Source organism: Hyalella azteca, unplaced genomic scaffold, assembly GCF_000764305.2.
Source record: "Hyalella azteca isolate HAZT.00-mixed unplaced genomic scaffold, Hazt_2.0.2 contig11277, whole genome shotgun sequence".
NCBI lineage: Eukaryota > Metazoa > Arthropoda > Malacostraca > Amphipoda > Hyalellidae > Hyalella > Hyalella azteca.
Window position 1 is genome coordinate 716814 of NW_025941278.1, and position 27646 is coordinate 744459.

Genomic DNA, 27646 nt, shown 5'->3' on the forward strand with positions numbered 1-27646 from the left:
TCGCATGTCTGCCCCACTACTGCATTTACATGTCGCACGTGCAGCAGTGTAACTGAATCGAGTGAAATTTTAAATATATTCTTCAAAAATGTCTGTGAATCATAGAAAAATCAATCTCATTTTTTAAGATTGTTAACATATTTTCACTTTAGACGTATCCAGTGTCCATTCAACTGATGTAGGCATGCCTCATCCTTAATGGATGCAGTAAATACATTTCACAAAAATTATGTTTGTGGTGGAAAACTAAAAAAAAAAAACCAATCAACAAGCGTATTTATAATCATAAACTTCACAGTCCAAAATCTAACGGGAGTGTAAAACCCTCATGATTCACATAAGCCTGCCACTGATTGAACTCTTGCCACACTGCAGATGAAAGGAGTTACCGCGTTGTTGCCGACCGACAACCACATTAATCTGACATGAGCTCAAACTGATCGCATATTAACATGGAACGCGAGAGAAATTTCCCTGCTCTGCTCAAAAAAGCAGGGAAAATTTGTGCACTAATGAAACTGTCCAGTATATGACAGGAATAAATGTTGAAATTTCAGTATCAGGCACTAGAGTGTGGCATATAGTGGAATATATCAGGCATATAGTCTAGAGTATATATGAGGCTTATAGCCTGAGGTTGCAAGTAAGCTCATTTACATATTTAATTTTAATTATAGTAAACAATTTGTCTATATTACACAAAAAATCAAAATCAAATAATTAAAAAATAAAGAAGGGCTTCATTAACTTTTAGATATCCAGTGAATAATGCCAGAAATATATATGAACTGAAGGACATTGATGGAAGTAAAATAATATGTAGTACTGGGGAAACATACACGACAACTTTATTTGAGCATGGAAATTGTAATGAAGTATATGAATAGTGTCCGCCTGTATGAAATAAAGCCACCAGCACTAATTCATGAGTACAAATATACCAAAATTTCGGCAATTTTTACAATATGCCTATGTGAAATAAAGCCTCCAGCACTAATTCATTACATATATACCGAAATTTTGGCAATTTCTGCGATGCAATGAATAAGAACAAAGTTTTCCTATTTTATACTGAACGTAATTTATTTTTTAGCGCAATCTCTATTGTAGAGTAGATATAATAGCACAATAGGGCAGCTATGAAGAGCTACAGCGTTGCGTGATTGCGATGCCAGGCGGCGCATCAAAGGCAGCAAGCACTTCTTACGCTGGCCTCGTTACGCGCTGCACACTTGGCACCCACAAGCCTTCCTCGTCAGCACGCTCCCTATTCTCTAGTGCAGCCAGATCTAAATAAAATGCATTATAATAAATGAATTTAAATGAAATAAATAAAGAGATGGCAGACAATATGTTCGTAATTCAGTTTGGCGATCAAGGGCAAATTCCCGCACAAATAAAACAAGTCGGTACAGCGTGGCGATATATTGGTTATCATCGATTTATGATGAGACTAAAGATGGTGCTTATCATATAAATTAAAGCCAAAGATGGCTAAAAATTATACATATTACATATTACTCAAATAAATATTATCTAACCTCGTGAGTTTAACCCAAAACTCAGGTGCGTGCATATTCGTATGAGAAAATAATTCTTTATAGCTTAACGAAATCAAAAAGGAAGTTTTGCTCTTGATGGATTGTAGTGAAGCACTGTTTAAAATTTGAGTGAGATGAATATAATGCACCATATATTAACTGCAATCTGAATTAAGACAGTATTAGTTTCAGCCTGAACTCATGAACAGAAATATACTTTATTGTGGTAAACGTGTCAGTACTGTAGCGATAATCATCAATATCAAATTAGTATCATCAGTATCAAATTAGCATTATCAATATCAAATTAGTGTCATCAATTTCATATTAGAATGACTTTAAGTAAATGAAATTTAAGCATAATAGTCACACACCTGAATGTTATTGCACTGAGTGCATTAATTTCCTTTCATTTTCATGCAACGATTGTATACATAAAAATAGTTTTGCGCCAAACTGTCAGCAGCAATCAGGCCGCTAGCAGCTGCAGCAATTAAGCTCGATGCTTCAGCTGGAGCGTGGAAAATTGGCGTCAAATGTGAGGTGAAGTTGAGGATTTGTTTGAAATGTTGCAGGCCTGCGACTAATCGAACCTCAATCAGTACAGTATTTTATATGTACTGTATCTACTTTATAGGTATATACTTTGAAAATATTGAGAGCAGTGACTGTTATAGTTGCATTTTTTCCGAATGAGGAACTTTGAACTCATTCCGAATAATTGAAAATGCACTCAACTTTTAATAGTGTGGAGTTTATAATTGGATAGTTTGCTTACAATAATGAGTAAAAGTAATATGATTTGATTATATTGAATGCACAAATCTCGAAAACCTGAACAAAATATTTATTGACGATGCAAGCACCTATACTTGATAAGTCGTATACTGAAAAACCAAATTCCATATACCATTCTTAATTATCCACTACGTCTTTAAGTAAAGGCACGATTTGCCCTTTACTCTGAATACATTTATGCCAGTTAATGTTGTGAAGTAGGCATACTAAAGTAGTTCTTAATTGATGGAAACGAGATTCGTTATATCATCTCTCAATTAAATGACGTTATGGAGCATTATTTACACTAGGATTTCAACTTCAGTAAATCCGTGCTCACGCGTCGGAAATTGGACGCATCAATGACTAGTAAATGACGTCGAATGCAGTGCACTTAGCTCGGAGAATGTAACGACCAAGAACACTTGCTGTTGCTGTTAACTGAGCTCGTGGGGGTACTTGCTGTTGCTGTTAGCTGAGCTCGTGGGAGTACTTGCTGCTGCTGTTAGCTGAGCTCGTGGGAGTACTTGCTGCTGCTGTTAGCTGAGCTCGTGGGAGTACTTGCTGTTGCTGTTATCTGAGCTCGTGGGAGTACTTGCTGTTGCTGTTAGCTGAGCTCGTGGTAGTGCGTGCTGTTGTCTGTTTTTAGCCAAAAATTCCATAGTAAATTATTACTATGGAATACTCGTGTAAGTTCTTGCTTAGGTCTGTTAGCTCAACGGTTGGCGTTCTCTTACAGGGAGGTTACACCGCGGGCTTCACGTGGCACGTTGCCATAACTTCGTCTGTCGAGGCTAAACATTGCGTGTTCTTATCAAAACGGCTAGTCATTTAACACCCTATAAAATCAATCATATATAAGTGGTATACAGAGAAGCTCCTGTTAAAGCTATACTAATGCTGCTCCTGTTGCACCTATACTGTTGCTGCTCCTGTTGAAGCTATAACATTTTTCAACAACAGTATGGAATAGATATTTACATTTGATCTGAATCATTGAGATGAATAGCTGTTCTATCACTTTTTGTTGCTTTGATGAAGTGATAGCCAGTTTCAACATTGGGTAAAAATGTGTGAACCTTCTTATTCTTAGAAATAAATATTTTCGACAATTGGCTCCCAGCTCACATTCAGAATAAAAATTTTCTAGTAACCATGAATTGTCCAGTAACTGAATTACTGAATGAATGAATTACTGCAACAAGTATTAAAGTTTATCATACAATAAATTTCTTCAATAACGTTTGCACAGTTCCAGAACACAAAAATAAAATGCACTGGGAGATAAAGAAGATGAGCCCAAAAGCCAAGACGCTTCTACGTAACTTGGGGCTGTTAAAAATGAGCAGCTCGGCCTTGAGCAGCGCAGGGCCCCTCTTAAGAGACCAGGTGCATAAGAAGAGACTAAATCAACAGCGGTTTTGTCAATACAGCTCGGTTAGACAAGACTAAACTTGCCCTTGGCTTTTTCAAGGACAGCGAAAGATAAGAGGCATCGTGCAGGCGAGGATATCGCTTGTGGACGTGCAAATGGACTGGCGTGCGTGATGCGCCGCAAGGAAAGTTTGGAGTCTAGCTTGACTAAGAGTTGCCGATTTTTGAAGGGAAAATAGGGAAAGTAAACACCAAACTGTACTTTTAACCCTCTCATTTTCATCTATTTTCAATTTATAAGTAAGAAAATAACAATAGGATACGGAAAAAGAAAATAACAATAGAATAGTGATTAAAAATTGTGAAAACTTTTAGGTTAATTTCTATTTCAATCGAAACTAGAAAAAAAGACAGAATAGCACAAGATTCGATTCCAATTCTATTAATTAACTTGGAAATAATCATTCCAAATAAGCGTGATGTGATTTTATTGCATGCAAGAATTTAACTAAAAAATATTTCGGAAAACCGAAGCCGCTGCATTACCATGGCTAAAATTGAAACGAACTCACTCGTCGCAACTAGATTTTCTTGGCACGTAACACATGTTGTACATAAACGAAGGCCTTAAGCCGAGTTGTCAAGAATTCTTTTTCTACAACTAACATAGGTTGAAAATTGCTAGGGCACGGCAGGGAGCAAGTAACATTATGCTGGCTAAAAATCGGAACCAATAGTATGCAGTAGCTCAATTGGTTGTAACTTTAAATTATAATTCCAGACATGTGTACAAATTTCGATTTTTCGATGCAATCCCAACTGGCTAAGGGAAGTTAATATTGTAATACCTAACGCTTTTTAGTCGTGTTTATTCCAGGGGCATACATTCGTTTTAGAGCATTCCTTCCCTGATGAAACAAGGTTAGTTAATGCGGACTTGTTATTATTAGTTAATTAGTAAAAATTTTGATTAAAGCAAGGTTAGTGAATACTTAATTCTGATTTATTGTAATTTTGTTCTTTCCGATGAAACTGAATATCTATGGACAACCTTGATTCAATTCAGGAAGGTTGTATAAATCATTAAGAAATCTGACGTCCATTAGAAGAACCCAATCAACAATGTACTCCTATAAATAAATTGCAATCGTAATTCGCAATTTTATACCAGGATAATTAAATGAAACACGTGCTAAGGTCATTGGCTCGTGATGGTTACGTCATTCGCATTAGAGTGAAGATGTTCAGTCGGAGCCGCCGCAGCAGCTGCATTTTTACACGATCTCCCAGGCAATTTACAGCTGCTGCTCTGTAAGTAGTCGTAAGTTTCTATGCGCTGCAGCAACCATTATTCTTACGCGTGATCAGAGAGCTGCTCGGTGTCTAGCTGGTCAGCAACTCGCTTCTCTGAATTCATTTAATTCAGATGAATTCCTTCACAAAGCCAACATCAGCTTTTATAATAAAGTGCCACGCCGGAAGGATCTCTTCAATTTAATTGTCGCTTAGCCTGAGATTGAATTGCTAAATTTTGAGATTGAATTGCTAAATTTCACTTTTTTGAATTGCTAAATGAAGTGAATAATAAAAAATGCCACGTATCTATATCTTTTTTTTTCGTTAAGTACACAGAGCAATATTTTTATCTCGTGCGATCAGGCAAATCACGTAGTTTAATAGAGCAGCTCTAATGGAATCTAGGTATGCTGGTGAAGAGCTACTGCATTACGAGCGCTCGCGATGAATGTTTGATGATGAATTTGTACTTGAAATCTTGAAGAGTTTTATTTATATGACCATAAACTTGGCGTCTTAATAGAGTGTATCAATGATGGCAATCACCTGTATGACTTTATGAACTATATTTTTGATAGATGTGAAGAAAGTGTCTATAAGAACTGCATTGTTGATTAATAGAAACCAGCGTCTTGATGAGCTTTATTTTATTGGTGAATATGACCGTAGCACCTCGATAAATTGCTCTACTAATGAGCAGTAACTGAGAGTCGTGATGAACCGTATTTTCAATGAAGTTGAACTTAACGCCCTAATAAATCATATTTTTGATGAACGTTGACTGCACGTCTCAATGAACTGTATTTTCAATGAACATAAACTTAGCGCTTTTATTAATGTAAAATACGTTTATTTTTTTGTATTTCTATATCTATGGATGCCATACGATGAACATTTTCTCCAGAGCAGCTCAACGTTTCACTTAGTTTTTACAATTGGACATAAACTTCTCTAGAAGATTATCATAGTAGTTATCCACATGTTTGCTACATGTGCTTCTGAATTATTTTCTCTAAAAATTGGTTTATGTTGAGCACTGTACCCACGACGGATGTATTTTAAAGCGAAAACAAGCAACATATAAATAGGTTAAATGGATCTTATACAACGCTCCTTAATTCTGTTGTTAATAACCTGCCATCATACTTAAAGTAAATGGTATAATTTTTCTGCAAAGCCTTTTTTCGTTGATTAAAAGCACGTGAAATGAAAAACAACGGGGCAAATTATCTGATTGGCTGTTGCGATGATATTTTGTTAAACTTCTCTATGAAATTGAGATCACATATAAGAAAGAGTTTATGATGACCGACTTGAGTTACATAAAACGAATCTATAATTTATACATATAACCTCGATGCTGAGCCCTTAAGACATTGCCGCGATCCCAGCCAAAACATGCAGTTTTTTGTCAAGTTTCTGAGAAACTAATGTGGTTCAACAGACTGCAGCTGCCAAGCCAGCGTTTTGAAGAAGCCGTTGCTGTATTTGTTGTATGTTTTTATAACGTAATGGTTGAGGCTGCCAGCAAGGAAATAGGCAGCGCAGCAGCATGAGGCTTTGATTACAGCAACTGCTCTTTTCCGAGCTCTCTAATAATAATCTATGCGTAGTAACGCAACTCTACCCTACTCTTGTGGCGTAGCAATTGAGCCTTTCATAATCCTTCCTTAACTTCAATAGGTTTTTTTTTCGAGCGTAACAAAACAGCTCTGTCCTACTTGCACCTATTTGATGCTTTTACTTTATTTTGAAAAAGAAAAGTATAGTTAACTATACTGTTATTACAATTTTTTTACTTAAAAAAATTGCCCCATTGATCCTTTTACTTAAATTTCAGCAATCTCTTTACCTCTACGCGTAGTGAGCAAATCTATCCAAATTTTCGTTACGTAAAACCTTAATTTCAGCCCGTTCTCCCCATATAGGCGTATTAACGCTATTCTACCTAACGCTAGTGACGTAAAACTCTTCCCTATTAGCCGCTAACCCTACATTTTATAGCAAGCTTCCTATTGCAACGCTTATTAATGCAGCTCTAACTTCTAGCTTCAGCTACCGTATTATGACGAATATTATTTTACGCTGCACTATGTGAAGAGTTAGGCTACAATAATATAGTGGTTATAGAGGTGGTTATCTCTGACAATGTTCATTGAACCTCGATCGCGGACAAATTTTTGAGTTCTAGAAGATGAAAAAATATTTTTTAAGGATCTTTATTATAAGATGAATATTTTTTATTTCTGCATGATATTTATGTGAGCCAGATTTAAAAAAACACAGAGGTAAAATTTACCAGTTTATGCCTTTAACATTTGTCGGACTGCATTTGTACAACTGCACCTACATTCGATGGGATTATATCGTATCAAAATTATGCAGTTTAATATGGGTAATATCACTGGCGCCTGAATTTCCAAGTTTCCAGTAGTGATAGGCTAATGTAAATGATGGCTAATAGGCTTATAACGATAGGCTAATTCCAAATAATTTTTTATGTGAGAATATATATGAATATTTTTAATATTCATATCTAATATTCATATAAAATTTGATATTACATAAATTTCAATATATATAAGTTAAATTATGAATATTAAATTTGATATTCATAATTTATTATTCATGTTAATTATATATTTATAATTTTTAATATATAAATTTATCAATATAATGTTATACTCACCACTTTCCAGCGCTCCTTGACGACGTGGCCAGGCTGTAGCAAATCTTCGGCACTCATTTTGATAGAATTTAATTACTTAATCTAGTACTAATTTAATCAGCTTCAAGAATAAAGCGCTGATCAGATCACCTAGTATCTACTGACTAGTGCAATGACTAGAATGTAACGATTATAAAATCTCTCTATAATCTCTATACCTATAACATCGATGTAAGTATGAATTGATTAATAAAAAATTTTTAGTTAGACGAAATAAGATCACCAGTACTCTAAACAAAGCAAAATACGCTCTATAGATCAAACAATTGTCAACAGATTCGAATAAGTATAAAATATTGCCTACAGAAAAGAAACTAAAATTCTTGAAAACATTCCTAATCAAATTATTACGTTATTATTATATACTATAATTTGACATTATTATTGGCAGACATACCACAATAATTTACACACCACAATATACGGTATTGATTTTAAGCATGTTAATTCAAGTTTCAAACTTTTCAGCAGTTCTTAGTAGGAAAGCTCATGTGTCTTATGATTCTATTTCACGAGTCTTCGAATGATGTAGAAACTTTTATCACTCAAACATGAGTTCGTATGTCTTAAAAAAAATTCAACAGACAATTGAGCTTTGTTTCAAAAATTAGTTCAGCAATTTTCACTTCTCTGTTGCGAACTCAAAATTTTTAAGTATATTTTGTACAGCAAAGTGAATGTTATAGAAAATTATTTATATATGGCAGGATACGTAAGTTTTGATATTCAAAACATAATGTCTTTTCATCCTTACAACGTTTTTTATTCACACTTTTTAATGCGAAAATTAACCATTAGCTGGCAAATTAGTAACATTCTTCACTTATCAGGTTTCTCATTCACTGATAATTTACGTCAATATAGACCCGTCAATTCACGTCAATATAGACTTTCAATGTTAGTTTTTAACGCTCTAATAAGTACGTATGAGAAATAATAATCACGCGTTTGATAAGTTCGAACGACTATGGTGTTCAATAATCATCCGAACATAATTATTAACTATTTAGCACTGACACAATTAAAACAAATCAGTCTAACTTGTTTTGCATTTCAATTATTCACTGTGAATTCCTGGCACTCACTGCTTATACTCGTGTATATCACTGCGACGTCCCACGAATATAACGTAAGCAAGACAGATGATCAGTAATCTTAATCTTCACTATTTCAGTTAATTGTGTAGTAGCACTACTATGCGAAATAAGTGATGGAGTCAAATAATTAAATAAATATTTAGGTGAGACAATTTTTATACGTTTTTTTTATAAACGTTCACCCGTATAAAACTATCATGAGACCCAGGAGCATGGTCAGGTGAATGACACTAGATAAAGTTACCTCAAGAGACAGCACTAGTGCATCACGATAATTTCTGCAAAACCTTGATAAAGTTTGACTATTTTGTTCAACTAGCCTTTGAGGCTGCAAAGGTGTTCATTTTATTATTTTTCAATGTTGCTCGCTACTTGGCTCAAGAAATACGAACGTCTTTGCGCGTGAGTTTAATCCTGAGATTCTAAGAGACCAAGATGCGCCGCTGCGACGATGCAGTCAGACCCGACCGTTGCTGCGACACTGAAGCAGACACACACACTGAAGCTGCACTCGTCTGCCCGCTGCCTGCCTCTCCAACAACTGCATACGAGCGTTGGCACCGGCCTGTGCTCACCTTCAGATGCCTCCCTCTCTCTCTCCAATTGTCTTCCTTTCGTTACGTATCCATCTTTTTTCATGACTCTTCTTTTGAGTTTCTGCGGAGAAAGAGAAAATATAATGTAGTAAGTCCTATATATGGCCCTGGCACATTTTAGATGCAATGAGAACTTCACTCCTCCTGCATAAATTATAAAGTCAAAATTAAACAATTTCTTTCATAAGTTTTATTCATTTAAATGAAAATTAAGTCTGTTTCTGTTTCATTGATAAAAAATATATACCTGAATTAAACAAAATTACACAAGAGCCTGAAAGTACCACACAAAGCTACATTTCTGAGTAATTCTCCTACCTTCTCAGCAAATATATTTTACAATAGTAGTATAATATATTGTATTTGTATAATATATTTTACAATATATAATACAATGGTCGTCAACAAAACACATAAGCGGTTGAGATGGTGCCGGGTGAGAGAGTTCACAAGCCACTAACAGTTTTTCGTCGACTGAGAACAGACGTGCGATGCCATGGGGGCTATAAATGGAAGTGATGTCAAGTCTACGGTATTTGAAACGAACATTTAAGTAACACTAATTCCGAGTGAAGTGGCAACGTGTTGAAATTCAGATCTCATTGAATTATGTGAAGATGACCGTATAATAGAACTATGAGAAATTTGTCTTGGATAACTTCTGTACAAAGCACTTAATTTATTTTCCTAAAAAGTTCAGGAGGTAAACTCTTATATTATAAAGATAAAAATATTGACAACAAAAATTAAATTAATACTGTACGATAATAACCATAAAAATTAATAATTCTCTGAGTTTTGATCATTCGTTAAATTTATTCAGAAAATCCGCAAACCAGTCACAAACAAAAACATTTGCAAATAAAAAAACAGTCGATCTCCCAGAATGATGTGTGAGAAAGAGGCAGAGTATTCAACTGCGACGGCAATATGCCTCTGCATGGAAATTCTATATCAATGCTAAATTCTACTAAGCATTTGGTTCGTGATTGAATAATTGTTTTGAAACTTTTATAAGCCATTTAATGCATTTAAACTCTCGTTATGGTAATCAAAATCATGCGGGTCGGAAGGTATACATTGAACCTAATTGCTTCTCACTGCTAATGCGTTAAAGATGTTCTCAGGGACCACCCATAAACAAGGACCATTGAATCGCCGGTCTGACACAGATTCAAACCTTTTCCGGCGAGAATCGTCGACCTTGACCAACAAAAGACTTTCCTCAAAGGATGTCATCCCATTAGAAACAAGTCAACCCTACCGAACTAATTTCGAAATAAACAAAAGTTTCTTTCAACTCAAAGCATGCCTATGACAAAAATTTTATCAGACAAGACCCAAATCAATCATGACTTGTTCTTATTAAGCAGCATGACGCGCAAGAAAAATACGATGTCTTAGAAGCTTTGGCTGCGTCCTATAAACTATGTAAAAAATTGCAGTAATATAGTAATTTATGATTAAAGCCTGGTTGGCAGGTGTTAAAAATGGAACGCTATAACATTTAAAATTAATCTAGAGTCACAATAGTCATTAAATTTTTTGAAAACGCATTTTCTGAAAGACTTTGGGTCATACTGGTCACCCGAGCTCAAAATTTTTAGTCTCCGCACACATATTGTCTCTTCCGAAATCTTCTTTTATTATTAAACTTGATAAATAATTGCCAAGAGTCATATTTAAAGAAATAAATATATTTAATTAGTCGAGGGTTAAGGTTGACGTAATTTCCGACAGCGTGTGTGAATTTAAGACGACGTTAGTCTTTGAAGGTGTTTCTAGTTCACCGTACTCCCCCGCTTTCATGTAAATTAGCAAGCCGGGCATTTGACCTACAAAATAGTGAAATAAGTCACGATTTCAGGGCTTCAAGAACGTCTTTTTCTCACTGAGCTGCCAGGTGGTCTGAGGCACCGCTGCCTCTAGTGACACCGACAGCTGGCATCGCAGCTGGTGATTGTCAGGTGCATTTCTAGGGTCATGTCCATATACACTGCATATTTCAGGTCATAAATTACTGAGTATTTTAATTAAGTATAACATCAAATAAAAGAAAATGTCTCAAATAATAATTAGAACTTGGCTTATTTAGTTAAAAAGACGGATGCGCTCAATCTTATGCAAGTTAGAGGAAGCGATCGAGTGACTAATTTAGATTCGTTTCAAGAGAAAGAAAATTTTATATTAATTTGTATTTAACCGGAATCAAAATATGATATAGCCAATTATGCTAACAGTTTATTTATGGCTTTCATTGAATTTTTTTTAAATATTATATTCTTTTCCTAATGTAAACATGTAATACCATGTTGTGAAACTTTGATATCAATCGCTTCGATGGAGACAAACATGAATGACTGAAGAAAAATGAACTTGGCAGCGCATCTATGACAAAAAAAAAACACAATCATGAATTTAAACGCAAAGTAGAGAGAAATGTGGGTATTGGATTGACAGCGACGGCATGCTTGTGAAGGACAGTGAAATTGATTCTCAATGATATGTGTTTCGTACCATAATGTGTAAGTGGTTATTTGGAATTTTATTTCAAATTTTATCAAATTGCTTTAGCGCAATGTATATTTACCTAGGAGTATTTATTCCCTGGCGAGACAATTTTAGAAATGTGATAACATTTTGGTACAAGCAATAAAAATTAACGGTTCATACTCAATAGGTTCACACTCTACTAACGCTGATGAGCTATGAACAGTGTGTGCTCAGGTCTCATGTATATTTCTAAGGCCTCTGTTTATTGTAGAAAATGCCATGAACTGATTGTTGTTTGTTTGCTTTTAGAACTACATTAAAAAAAGTAAAAATAAAGAACAATAATGACAATTCAAACTCCATCAAATCCCTAAGCCAATTTCCAAGGTTGCAATTAAATTCCAAGAAAAAAAATTTACTAGTTCATTGGCTCGGAAGTGATCATTTATAATCTCAATGTTATTAAAAGAAATATTCCACAATACGCCCTTTTAGAAAAATCACAACAGAAGTACTTGCTAAAAAATCTCAATGTAGGCCAATCATCCAATTTTACGCCAATTCGATGAAATTCGTACGCAGGTACAGGGTCGACGGGTATCACCTTGACCAGATAGCTGTCAAAAGCGGGACCAGGACAGGCGCTGTGATGCGCGTGTAAGTCGTTCCCTGAGACACTAACGCGCTTTGAAGACACCGACATGCGTTCAGCTTCACGTTCGCGTCACAGCATTAAATCATGGCACGAAAAACGGTGCAACAGCTTGCCTTTGCCTCGTTGACTCAATTTTGCCTTGAATTGATTTCCGATTATGAGAGACTGTATTCAAACTTATATTTGCCTCCTTATTACAGCTGGATTTAGATTGCTGGGCAGCAATTGAAATAATTTGGATATTGATAAATTTAAAATAATAGCAAATAATTCTTTGCTTCAGTATGCTATTGATTTTTCAATTAAATAGCAATAGGAATGATAGTCTATAATTATTGCGAATGGGATTTTAACAAGAGTCAAATTGCACCTTTGAAAGAAGAGATATCGTATTTTTCTTCAATATATAATAATTATCTGCCTAAAACTAAAAAATGAGTGTGTAAATCACATGTAGATTATTAAATTCATTGATACATAAGCGCAAATGAGGCATTGTAGAAAAAACACATTTTTTATTTTATAAGTATTAAAAAAGTAATAAAATACATTACAACAACAACACTTTGATCATCAAAGTGGACTTGACAAAACTTGATCATCATATAAATAGCCTAACAATTGAGTATGCACTATTGGAGACAAAGTTCGAGGCTGTGCCGGTGAAAAGACAACGCAACGAGAATCGATGGGTTTCGTTCTTGTCAGAAATTATTGTCAAATCAGGCACCTCCTTATAACGGTCATATACGACCGGTAATATTTCCTCGGGTTTCAATAAACCGAGTAATCGGACAGTCAGCCATTTACTGCGCAGCAGATTTTCTTACTGATTTGATGTAGATATTCTTACTGATTAAATGTAGATATTCTTACTGATTAAATGTAGATATTCTTACTGATTAGATATAGATTTTCTTACCGGTTAGTTGTAGATTTTCTCAATGATTAGATGAAGATTTTCATAATGATTAGATACCTATTTTCTTACTGATTAGATACAGATTTTTTACTGATTTGATGTAAGTTTTCTTACTGACTAGATGCTGATTTCAGGATTATACACAAGGTTCGCGCTTTCATGCCTGGGGGCAGAGCTGTCACGCTGGCGCTGTCTTCCCATTGAATTGGGGCGCTAACATTTCAAAGCCGCGTGACATAAGAAAAGTTGGGCTGAAAAATAAGCTCGACCTTATTTTTCGTCGCTTGAATTCCCCTTTCTTGGGAATCCGTGTCTAGGACAACAGCTCAAGAAGATCGCCGAGTTGAAGCATAAAAATAGGAGTAGTTTTTCACTGAGAACTTACGATCTGCGAGAAATCTGCCACGCAAATCTTGTAGATTTTATAATGACTGCAATAATTCAATTAAGGTTAATAAGGCAGCATTCACACAAGTGTCTAATTTTACGTTACACTAATTTAGAGGCAGAAGTTGAGATTTATTTGACATGATTACCAAGGCGGCTAGAATAATAATGCAGTCGGTAAAAATGGTTAGAAGGTGGGTTATAAAGTTAATAAACACGAAGCTATTCAAAACTGTTACGCACAGATAATTTCCGTTACGAATGATAAATTTAATTATATTATCAGGAAACTTTTATTTTAGAGCAATTTTTCTTTGACATTGATCATGAAAAAAAGTTTTTTAATAAAGCTAGGGACTTTTCTCTTTAACGTAAATCATATCTAAATTAACGGGTTACCTTCAAAACTTTCAGTATTATTATTATATTTATATTCGAATATTTCATTCACAAGAAGATTCGAATATTCACATGAAGATTCTCTTCTATATATAACGGTAATCATGTCCTAAAACCGCTAATAATCATCTTATAACCATTATTAGTTTCAAAGAAGCTGTATGGTCGATGAACTTGTTTTAATGTTGAAAATGAACTTGTTGAAACAACCAGTAATTCGTTATCCTGAACGAGGTAACCGATAATCAGTGGAAGAAAAAATTGATAACATCCCGTGTTTTTCACTGGCAATTTATCGGAAATTCATTCGAAACTTCAAATTCATTTTTTAGGTTTGTTCCATACGTCACCAGAACCGCTCTATATCGTTCATGATTGACTGCTTGCAATGTTCACAATAACTACGCATATCAAGTAACAGAAAAATATTTCATAATACCTGTGCATTTCAAGTAACAGACAAATGGTTCACTGCAAACGTGCATATCGAGTAACAGACAAATTCAAGCAATAACATCTCCTACTCCAGGTTTCCTCAGTAAATTTATTAATTTTACATCTACCCTACTACCAAATTTTGTTGCGTATATTTTGCAACACCTTGCTGAATTTTCGGAGTTTTTGTCTGATAAAAGCTCATGATAGACGAGAAACGATAAAGCTCCAAGTTATCTACACACAAATTCTTGAATTGGGCCGATACAGAAAAGTAAGTAGAAATAAACTTATAATATATCATCTATCAATTTTGAAGGTTGGATATAAATTATGAAAAGTGATGTGTTGACGTTTGTGGTCTACTGTGATAATTTATACATATATGATATAAATGGATTAATATTTTACATAATCAATGAGTAGATACATATTCAGCAAGTATTTTCACATCCAAAGACTCGCTGCATTGAAACTAAGTCAAGGTCTAGTATTTATACGTCATTGAAATAGCGATGCTCATTTGTTCAGCTTCAAAAACTTCGCACGCTTTGATATTCAGTAAAAAAACTTTTGCGGGTGAAGCATTGGACGTGAGTCGTTCTAAATTTTCTTGTTTGTTGAGACTTGTGAAATTAATGACGCTGTAATGAGTGGACTGTTTGTTGCGAGACAAAAACCAATTAGAACAAATGGCGGAAGTGAATGAACTAATTATGCATGTTTTTCTTAGGTTAAATTCTAACGGAGGAATAGTGTACATTCATTATCATGACTTTGAAATGAAGTATTAACATCGAGTTTATTTTTGTCCGACCTTAATTCCTTTGAGGGGCTCAGAACACAGAATTATGACATTAATAAAACCATTATTAGCATTTGAATGTTTTTTAATCATCCGTTACTAGATCAACGAGATTTTGTCTACTAATTAGGCAATGCTTGCGCTCCCGAGCTTTTGCAATCTGCATAAGTGTTGTTGTCAAACAGAAATGATTCTTCGACATCAGAAAATAATGATGCCTCAATGATATCTCGAATCAACGTTTTGAAAGCGGAGATCAGTTATATCGTGTTCCATCGCTTATAGTAAATCTTCGGAACACATACGCGCGATAGTCAATTATTTAAACATTGTTCACATTATTAATTAATACTTATAATTACTAACACATAATTGTAAGTAGCCCATAGTTCTGCCAATTTCATCTTTCTCGTCCCTTCTGTCCGGCACTTGGACTTAAGACTATCCGAAGTCTATCCCTACGAGCAGAAGATCGATAGTCCGCGATAGTGGCTGCTGAACTACCGCCCCTGAATACGGTAGGACTCCGTAAGTCGTTCATGTCGGAACTCGAAACAAAATTCAGAATATTTGTCCGAAGAATCAATTTAAAAATGTCCTGGAAAGATAAAAATTGCTTGTTGCTTTCCTATTTAAATACAAAAGGTCATAAATGGAATAGATGCGAAAATAAAACACTTTCATTGACTTTATATCAGCATACAATGTACTACTGGACACGTTACCAATTTAATCATTAACTGTTGAAGAACACACGTAGAAACACAGAAATCAGAATTTCAACATGATTCATATTTTGCTGCAGCGGATTAACCGTGAGTATCGAAAATTATTGAATGTATGCTTAATAAAATAATCTTCTCAGTATAATATATAATATAATTGTGATCTATTTTCAATGCTGTTAATTATAGCAATATTGAGAGATAATTCCAGTGTATTTTCCTCATTGTTTTTGTTGGGACATCATAAATAAGCTACGTGACTATTTCAACTCAAAACCGTGCTATAATTTTAAGCATAAGATGAATCAAATCCAAAGAAAATATTCTCAACTTTCTTGCCCTTGATCTAAATGCATTCGTGGAACGTGCGCTGCATATTTGATGAACTTCTTTGCTGCGATCTCATGCACAGTCTGAATAATACTAAACTAAATTGAGAGCAAATTTCGAAACTTTAAGTTCCCTAACTTTCTAATTTATTGCGACCGTGTGCACTCCGGGACATTTTAAAACAGATTTGAAGTTCTTTACATGCTCTCATATTGGACAAACGCGACGAGGATTCTTGAAATTAAACGTGCACTGTCCTATGGCGTTTTCACGATTCATTCCGAAGTGTAAACATCATCCGAAAAAATCGATGACAGAATTTTAAATGAACTCGGTCCTCACTTAATTAACATCGTAAAAATGATGGCGAGAGCTTGAAAAATTTGTCTGCATCAAAAGATGGTGATTGCAAACACAGAAAAGGATGCTGGGAAAGCTCAAGCTCCAGTTTACTAGTCAACGTTTATGCGAGTTACTGCAACTGCTTCCATAAAGCGAGCCTAACCACGCGTCGTGCGTACACGCTGTGATCATCTCAATACCGACCCAGAAGGCGAATTTTCATTCCACATTTTTAAAGTGGTCTTTAGATTGTTGCTTAAAGTAAGCACGTAACGTCTTGACAAATTTATAACATTTATAATGTAGAGCCTAATAGAATAGAACCATTTATAGCATCATTTATCGAGGTCATTCATGTTGCATTTAATTCACTTGACATTAATAATTATTAGCAAAGGAGTAAGATTGAAATGATACGCATTCATTTTACAAGGAAACGACGTGGCATGAACACTATACACTAGCGGAAGTTCGACCGTAGCTTTGGCACTTCAAACGAAAAAAAAACAAGGCTTGGCGAATAAAAAACTTCGGATGCTGCGGCGGCAGGCAGCCTCCCTCGACGGTCAACAATATTTCTCTTCTGCCTGCAAGAGAAGAGAGGCGGAAGGAACTGGATGGAGCTCGCATACGATGATTTTGGTCATAGATAACAAAATTTTTACGCATTCCAGTGCATTTAGAAGCTCTTTAATTTCAGTGCATTTAGAAGCTCTTTAATTCAAGAGCCATTCAAGATCATATTTCGTAATTTCTCATTCAGACAAATTTCAGATACGTCGATTTCGTCATGCAACCTCATGCAATTGCTCCAGCTTTTAGGTTGTGCTCTGAGTTATGCACACGCCAAACTTTTTCTTGGCTACTCGTGAGAGTTTTTGACAGTCAAGTTGTGAGTAAATTCTCGAGTGTTTTGAGGAGTCAAGGTTATCTTGCATTGATTTCCTCCGCAACGAGAGCTCAGCAGCAGCCCAGGCAAGAGTTTCGCAGCACCGGCCGACCCCTAACCTTGAACACAAAGAGCCTTAGGTCGCCTAAAGAGAGCCCGAGGCCTATAGGATCGCAGAGGCAGTTGGGAAAGAGGAAGCGCTAGTGGGAGTAGACTTCCAGAATCCAAATCGTTAGTCACTTCTGTTATGGGAAAATTAGAACGAAGGGAAACGCGGTGCAGGTGGGTTGTCAGCGTGGATCTCGGGAGTCGTTTTTTTTATGGGAATATCCGAACGAAGAAACACATAAAGGCGGTCCGACAATTGTAATCCCACCAAGAAGCAGGTATATATGAACGTTTTTTTAAACCCCCCTTCACCTAAAGAAATAAGGGAGAGTTATCATAAAATAGATGCACTTTTTGCCTGTGTTTGGGTCATACAAAATCAGCTTGGCTCGGCAAATAGGACGTATTTGCTAGTTCAACGTCCGCTCTCTACTTGTGCTGTTGTAAGAAAGGATTTAGACACCATCGCACATTCAATTTCTAGAGTGTTGGTTATAATACCAGCATCCAACTTATTAGTTAGTCGGACGAGTGACGAATGCATAAGGAAATATTTTACTCTCTGGGACCATCTCGTGAGTCAGGTTTGTAGTCGTGATAGAGATCCTTGGGCGAGTAACTTCAGATGCATGAGGTTTTGTAATTTTTATTGTCAGTAAATGATAGCGCGTTCATCATTGTATGGGAATATTGGAATAACTAAGCGCTGATAACAAATATAATTACAATCTAGCAACCAACTAATCATGGTCCGGGCACATAAATTTAAGTACTAAATCCTTAGTATCCTTAGTATTTGTTTCGAACGTAGCAGTCCCAGGAAATCTTTAGAAATTTGAACACAAGGCGGACTGAATAGGAGTTTATGATGTCGTAAGGGTCGAATGAAGTGAAATTGCATTACGATCACGAATGCCTCAATCTCAACACTACTATAACATCGATTAAATATAGCATAAATCTGCAAAATTTCTAAAAGACAGCGAGTATCCTGTGGAAAGACAAGTGGTAATCAATTAATTATTATTATTGTTTATTTTCCATTGACCCGCTGGGAACCGCTACCGAGAGCTTGGAAAAGTATGAACATCGAAAGCGCAGCACGTGACATCGCATTTTGTACGGTATTTAAAAGCCAGCCTCAGCCACGTGCATGAAGTCAGGGAACGATGCAACATGGAACTTTTAATCGATTGCCGTACGCCATTTATTGATTGCAGCGGCGTGGCTGCTCACGATGCTCATTCGCTGGGAAACTCGTCAAACTTTCAGGTATCGCGGAAAATTGTGTTCTTTCCGTAACGTTAAATATCATAGAGTACTTATTGAATGTATTTTGTTGCTTCCGTATAGCATTAAATACTATTGAACAATCATTGACTGTATTTTAAATATTATTCAATATCCAGCCTATGCAGTGATTATTCTTTCTTATTATTATCACCGATTGAGTCACATTACGTATTCTGTCCTCTTGTAGGCTGACTTACTCTAATATATTTTCAGCAGATCATAATTAAGATCGTAAGGAAGTTGGTAAAACGATGCTTCCTCGCCCGCCAGGGTTGTGATGAAAATTTGTATACAACTTGCTTTATTTGAAATTTATCTGATTTAAACACCTAACCGTGAGTTGATAAATATGCTAAAAATTTGCATTGCAAGCAACCTCTGAAATTACATATGTTTATCAGTTAATATCAGTTTAAATATGGTTAAGTTTGTGGGGGGAATAAATCATCAAATGAATTTACGCATTTACGCACTTTTACACTGTTACTCACATCTTTAATTTTACAATAGCTTAAATAGTAACTACGAACTATAAAAGTATTTTATTCAGAAAGTATACTTTCTGAATATAAAGTATTTTTTAAAGTAAAGTAAAGTATAAAGTATTTTATTCAGAAGAATAAAATACTTTTTTGAAAGAATATGTATGTCAGATTAAAAATTTTCAGTTATTCACAGTCTAAATCTCATTATTACTGTATCCAATGAAAGACTTTAAAAGAAAACGGTAGATGTTTTGCAGCAAATGCGTGGGTTTCTGGCACGAGATCGTCTAACAATAATTTGAATATAATCGATTTCACCACGAAAATTTCTACCACTAAGTTTTTTCACCACTCAGTACACAATTTTCGAATCAATAGTTCATATAACAAAAGCAAAGTATTCAAGAATGCATGCTAGCGATCTCGTCGTACCATAAGATATCGGATAAAGCAACTGCCCCGGCCAGTCCGTTATCGATGCTATTCACGCCGTGGCCAACCTTCGGTCAATTGGCTTGACTGATGCATAGAAAAGTCGGCCAATATAAGCTCGGTGCAGGGTATAGCTCTTGCTTCTTGCTGCACAGCTTTATGTTGCATCTCGAGGAGCAAACGTAACATAACGACATAAGCTCACATAACATAACGACATAACATAGTTGTGTCGGCGCTGAAGAAATAGGCCCGCAATAGCCTGACAAGAAAACATACAATACAGGCTTTGCATGCGATGTAAGGATTGCTAAGTACCCTTGCTTGCTTACTGTCTAAGTACTCTTGCTTGCTTACATAATAAGTCTCAAAATGATCTGTTGTAGCAATCATTAAGGATATGAAATGGTCGTCCCAGTTTTTGTTTTGTTTCACCGTAAAGATTGTAATATATCGCCTCTAATTGGTTCTTTAAATGGGCATTTATTTTTCCTTACCTATATTTAGTGTCGTAATACATGTTTCGTCTCATTCTGGACTGCGGTTACTTGAAACTAACATTTAAATATGAACACCTATTCTTAATAAGTAATCAATAGATGTTGAAAATTAATGTTCTCGAGCTTCAAAAGTTTCGAATGGAGTGCGGCTCTATTATGAATATAAACTAGCGATAATCGCAGTAGTTTCATTCTCATTTTATTACAATGCTTGCAACAAAGAAATGAAGTAATGCGAACACAGTGACGGACCTGAGGAAAAAAGTTTAGTAGAGTTAGCCATAGATTCTTTCCTACAAGAAAATGTGATGCGTGTATATCATCATAAAGTTATTCCGAGGGAAACTAAAATAAAAAAGGTTTTTGTGAATGTTTTATTTGTCCAAAAAGCCCTCATGAGTTTACAGGAACTAAATACCTTAATAGGAACTAAACTTTTTATTAACGTATTTAGGACAAATTACATATTCCTTTCCGGAATAATTCACTGAATTAATCTGATTGAATTTCGATCGATATTGTCGTAGGTGGCAGTGAGAGGTCAGTTCTGCAAAGAGTCCTAATCTAAATGCTTTCGTCTGTTTCAACTTAAAATCGGAGTATCTCAAAAGGGTGCAAATATGTTGGATATTTCAGCAAAGATCAAAACCTTGTTCGGCAAATATTGCTAGCCGATTTTACTGTGGTTAATGAACATTCATGTTATAAGGAACTGTTTTCTTCTATATGATGATGATGATGCGATAGTGGTTAAATTGTAATAACGAGTTATACCTTTTGCTTTAAAACACTTTATTGTTAGTCCTATATATGTTGTAATACTGTATTTTCTATTCTGCAATCATTATCTGTTTACAGGTTAAAACTTAAATCTCGCGTTTCACTAGTGTTAAAATGATACATACACATTGTTACCAGGTCCTCAATATTTTCATTAAGAAACTTTATTTTGAGATTTAATGGTATTTTATTATAAGAGATAATGCAAATTGTTTAGACCGTCGATTGTTTATGTTGTTGCATCGTAGTTAACAGCTCTCTTAGCTCGTCATTTTTATCTTTTGTGAACAAGGCACGAAAAGGAAAAGAATCGGCGACAGGCCACATCAGGCCTACGCTTCAGCGCCGATATCACCGTGTTATGTTATGTTATTTGTGCAGTTCCCCATAACATTTCTGAGAAGTTAGAAGCAACGCTAGTTGTCGGTCGCACTTGCTTCCTTTTTAATTATACTTCACGTTGCTTTGTAGGCTTGAAATATCTTCTATAATACAATTAATCTAACAATTTGAATGTGAGCCGATATTTTGTTTTTTATTTATAATAATTAATTAGTTATATAATAATTAATCCATATGACGATTTGAATGTGTGCCAATATTTTGTTATTGTTCATGAAAATAATGACTGTTCCATTTCTAATATATTAATGCTCGGCGGTCTCAAAATTAGCGTCAATGTTCCCCACATAAAAAAAAATGTGAGTAGTTTCTTAAGGTCGTAAATTTAAATGCTGTAGCAACACTAAGGATTACGAAACTAGTCTCGGCATCAAAAAGGAAGTTAAGACTTATTTATGCAAAACTGAACGACTAACAGTTTAAAAGTTTATAAATATGCTAGTCTCTTCAACAATGAGACCAAGGAATATAAAAAAATTAACTTCTTTTCGATGGAATAATAACTCGTTTCGTGACCACCACACCATTTATGACCGTCCAGCTGAAGGTGTGAGCCTTGGATGGTAAAAGACCACTAGGAAGTGGTGCGTGCGCCGGCATTGTCTTGGCCACGCCGTCGCCTTCATAACAGAAGAAGTTTTGTGTTGAACTGCACAGTGTATATGTTTGTAGCTGCAGCTCATCCCATACAGTACACCATGTAATTGTAGCAGCACGTTGTAGCAGCGGCTGACCGTAGCACCAGCAGCAGTGATATAAGGCAAAAGCGGCAGTGCATAACATAAATTAAACGATGTAAACAACATCGCAGTATATATCAAAAGCAGTAGGGTTTGCATTATTTACCGATGTCAGCAGAAAAAAATACAGTAACAATCGCACGTTTCCGAACAGTGGGTGGCAGAATCATTTTCAGACTGTATGAGGTAGCAACAACAGGAGTATCAACGGCAGCGGCAACATCGGAAATGACAAAAACAGAATTTACTGTTTGAATAATAGCTCAAAGTAGCAGTAGTGACAGCGGTTGTACAAGTGTCGCTAGGATAAGAGACATAAAACTATTGACATATGTAAATGACCTGGAGCCGAAGAATCCATCAGTGACAGTTTGTTCGCTTAGCAGCTACTGCCCGACTAATCATCGTTTCAGTTGCAGTGTAGAAGTGTTGTTTGCATCATAAAAATATTTAATTGAGTGATATGCTAGTTAGAACTTTTAACTAACCCTCGCTTATTTGCGATAACGAAATTATTGTAGTTAACATAATTACGTGTTACGAAGAATTAGCACGAGAATTCTCCACAAGCACAAACGCGCGAAGATTTACATGCGAGTGATACGGTTACATTTTTTTTTGTAAAGGAAGTAAATAAATGCATTTGCGAGCGCATAGCTGCGTACGGAATACTATGCGTTACGATGCCGAAGAATACGCACACCGTTAACGCCACGAAGGTCGTTCGTGCTCACGCACTAACAAACGAAAAGGCAAGTGAACGCATCCACGAAGACCTGCTACGCATTCCTGCACGTCTGTCGTGGACGATCTGTGAGCGAGGAATTCATGCAACGAGTTTATTTTAAAACAAATTAGTAGAATGTTATTAAAGAAAATAATATATGTGTAGCAGAGTAAAAAAATAAAATACAATTTCAGCAATAATTGTCGAAAATAATTAAAAATTTGCTATAGAGCACGCTGCGGATAAAACAAGTTTTAACTCATACTAAATTGAACATTAAGTCAGTGCCAAGTCGATTTAAACGGATAATAGACGGGAGATTCTACAAAAAAAAAAACATCGTAAAACGTTAAATCGTTTTGTTAAATACATATTCGCAGTTACACTGCTGAATGGGAGGTTATCGCCTGCGAAATTTACATGACCCGTTTAGGTTTTAATATTTTAAAAGCGGAGACGAGGTTTGGAAGTCAGTGAAATTCTGAAAAAGCTCCATATTGAAACCATCATTCATGAATATATCCATCTGAATATATTGAATATATATATATTATATATTGAATCCATCATTCATGATGTTGATGCAAGAAAGGCCAGACGTAACTACCGTGCGTGGGCTTCCATATAAACGAAAACAAATGAAAGGATGAGTGTTCTTCATATGAGAAAGAAATGTTTGCAAATCAAGTAATATTGTTTAAATACACTTTATAAATGAATGCTTAAATAAAATAATGTAATTTAGGTACCTTACACTAAATTGAATTCATTCAATAGTGGTATAAATTTCCAGCAAAGAGTACTGAAGAATATTGAATAAAAAGAATTTTAATATTCGATTTCTTTTCGACTTTCATGAAGTGGGGAATGGCAAGTGAGATTTCTGTTTATATTGTTCGATGTCAATGAAGACACATTTTATCATGCATGAATTACTTAGACACCTTTAATTTTGAAATTACAATTCATAGAGTTAAAAAAATGTTATCGCAGAGATTTTATCCAATGCTTCATGATTTGAAGGAGACAAAAGGGCACATCATCAGGGAACGATGATGTGACATCATCATCAGGGAACATCATCAGGGAACGTCTGATGATGAATGATGCAGGGCACATCATTCATCAGCAGGGAACGTTGTGATTCTCTATTCAAACAAGCAAGTTCTTCTCCGAAAATATGTGTTCTTCAGAAAGTAACTGAAAATATTTTAGTTACGACGAGCTTTGAACTGAGTAATCATTGAGTTGAGTCGTTACAGAAAATAACGGGAGCTTTTAGTTGCCATAAAATTTGATTAGTGGAATAATCGATTTGACTTGTCAAACGAAAATGACTTAGCCGTATCCCAACAGGTTTCATTCTCATTGCCCTGTATGTTTTGTACGTTTCATTCTGTATGTTTTGCATTCTCATTGTCAAGATATTAGGTGAACGTTTTAATACAATACGGGACTCTCGATAGTAGTAATTATTATAACGAAAGTATGTGAGGAAATTTTATTAATAACTTCTTCTTCATCAAAAATTTTAATCATTTGAATTGAATTTATTTAGTTATAGGTAAAAGATTGTACAACGAATTACTACAACTTGTATTTTCGGGTGCTAGGAAGTAGCCGACACGTCGTTCAGGTAGAGGGTATTACGTGAGGATTAAAATAACACTAATGTTGTGGGGGAGCGAGCAGAAGGAAGCGCACGCTCCTTTCCTATACAAGCCTAACCCTTAGGCCTAGCAAGAGGCCGCTACTTATCAATCAAGCTATCGCTGCTCTCGAGGCCACATCGCTCATGTACTTAATCTTAGCATCTGACTTTAATTTGATAATTGATAGGTTGTTAATTTGAAGTCATAGTCTTTTGATATTAAGTCATCTTCTCTTGATTTGAAGTCATCAATTGAAATCTATGAATTTTCGACATATAAAATTGGAGTGGCAACCAGAAATATGTACATGCCAGGGCACTTGAAAAGGCCCTCGAAAAAAATCGCGGGAACAAAAAGCGGTCGCTAAAAAAATAAAGGCTTTTGGCAACTACGAGAAAATGATGGATAAACATTTGATCCAGAAAAAAATCGAGGCTTTCGTAGAAAAAATGACCGTAAAATTACATCATATGTCAACGGGAATGGAGTATTCAGTGCAAATTTTGTAACTAGAAGCACATAAAAAACATTTACTGTAATATCGCGATGAAATGCATGACTGACTGCCTTTGGTTACATTGCCTTACTTGGTTTCAGGGCATGATTGGAGGCAATGAAAAAAGCCGCATGCATGACAGCGCACTAGTTATACGATTGATAATATTCTTCATCGACAAGAAAATTATAAATATATTTTCATGCATTACATTGAGTTCGTCTTGGAAATAAAATTAGGTGAGACGGTTGAATCCCTTCCCAGCAGACGACTGGGGGAACATCTGTCTGCGAGGCACAATCGTCTGCTACACCAGTACAGTGATCGTGTGTTCATATTCCAGTCACATAGCATGTCCAGAATTTATAAAATGTCGAGCATTTATTCTAGGATTCGCTTGAAATTCTCACCTCTTCAACTGACAAACGATGAACAGATAAACGATGAATTTACTATCAGCTGAGGACAAGTGAACTTGTTACAGCAGGAGCGCTTTAAGCGACCAACGTTTGCGACCTGATATAGAGATTATTGATCCCGCTTCGCACCGGGTCCTGAACTCTCTTTCTAGTAATTTAAGTAATAAGTTATATTGGGTCGTTCACAGTTCACACTATACTGTGCGATGAAATTTAGGCATCACGTACTACTATGATAATTTATTTAAAATTCATCAGAAGTTCATGAGAAAGTCGTTCAAAGGCTGCGATGGGTAGCTGCGCGCGCACCGAACGCTCGACCTTCCATTCACCACCACTCGTCATGCTGGTTTTCTGCAGACTAACTGAGCCTTCATGGCAGAGCTGGAGAAGGCTGGAGACTCAAATCTACACCACACCCTCCTATGCAGCAACACCTCACGGCCATTGGTTCATGGCCAATTAGGCGACGACTTTTAAAACGATTGAAGTACCTGCACGAATCTGCTTTCATACTACCATTGAATGTATTTTATGATAATTAGTTTCAATTTCACTATCAGACATTTGCAGCAGAGGTGCAACAATAATTATTGGTCCCGAAACAGGCTATCGTATAAATAAATAGTTTTTTCCTTGGGTAACCAATAGACCAGCTACTTGATAGAGCGTGTTTTTCTTAAAGCTTCCTTCACACATTCTAAAAACCAATAGGGGCGATATAAAAGTGAAGTAGCTGTCAACTATTCAGCCCCTTTCAACAAGATAGTATCCAAATAATCATTCGGTAAACCTTGGCTGATGAAACTTAGTAAGCCATGAGCCCATGACCTTTTCCGTGAAACTTATTTCTCGATAAGACTGTAACAGACATTAAATAATTACAATAATCAATTTTTTATACTCTACTTCATCTATGAAAACAGTTTAGTTTATGCTGGAAACAAATTAAGATCGATATCGATCATCTTTCTCTTAGCCCGACATCCACCTGCTTCTGAGAAAAAAATGCTTTGTTTTTAATGTACGACAATCAATAGCAATCACGAATACGATGCGGGCACATAATTTTGGCCACAAAAATAAATATGAGAGAGAAATCAATGTTTGGCTCATAAGCTATGTATTAAGACATTCATGTCTTTACTCAATGAATACCCATAATTTTATGCGTATATCAGCTAAATGAGCAATCAGTTTATTTTTATTTGGATTCCAGTCTGAGTCTACTCATATTCATGATAATGTACGTAAAATGCCAGTCTACAATTCGATTTTAATTATATAGTTCCTATGCATGTAACTCTATGCCTGCAGGTAGATTATTAGTATTTTTTTGTAATAAACAAATAAATCAAATCACGTGGACATTTAATGTCTTTATTGAAAGAATATATGTGTTTAACACTAATATATGAATGCACACGAAAAGAATATGAAAAATCAATAAAAGTTAGGTCGCCACCCTTCCAAGGGTTTACTGAAAGATTGTGATGTGCTTTACTTGTATATGCGGCTATTTCCAAGTCTAATTCAACAATAAACTAAGCAAAAATAACAAACTAAGTTTACAATCGGTAATATTTCAAAGTAGTTCTAAAAAAATAAACGCTCGTGTTAGCGATGATATGACAGTCTTGCAAGAATTTTTGAAGCATGTTATGAATAAGCACCTCAGTATGACTTTTCAAGAAAACGTACTCTAGTATATCCTTGTTAATTGAACGCAATGTATTTTTACATTAAATTGTAATTCCTAAAAAAATGTTTAAATAGGCCTAATTTGTTTGTATTATTCATTCAATTGACCTTGTAAAGAAT

General features: G+C 35.5%; 1 protein-coding gene across 4 annotated transcripts in view; it reads right to left on the minus strand.

Annotated features, from left to right (window-relative positions):
* Nucleotides 1–7874, minus strand: part of LOC108678811 — a 32503-nt gene extending 24629 nt beyond the window's left edge. For all 4 annotated transcript variants that reach the window (XM_047882767.1, XM_047882766.1, XM_047882768.1 and 1 more), the window contains exon 1: nucleotides 7678–7874. In XM_047882767.1, coding sequence (XP_047738723.1) covers nucleotides 7678–7734 — 57 coding nt within the window. In that variant the 5' untranslated portion in view covers nucleotides 7735–7874. The remainder of the gene's footprint in view (nucleotides 1–7677) is intronic.
* Between the last annotated feature and the right edge of the window lie 19772 nt (nucleotides 7875–27646).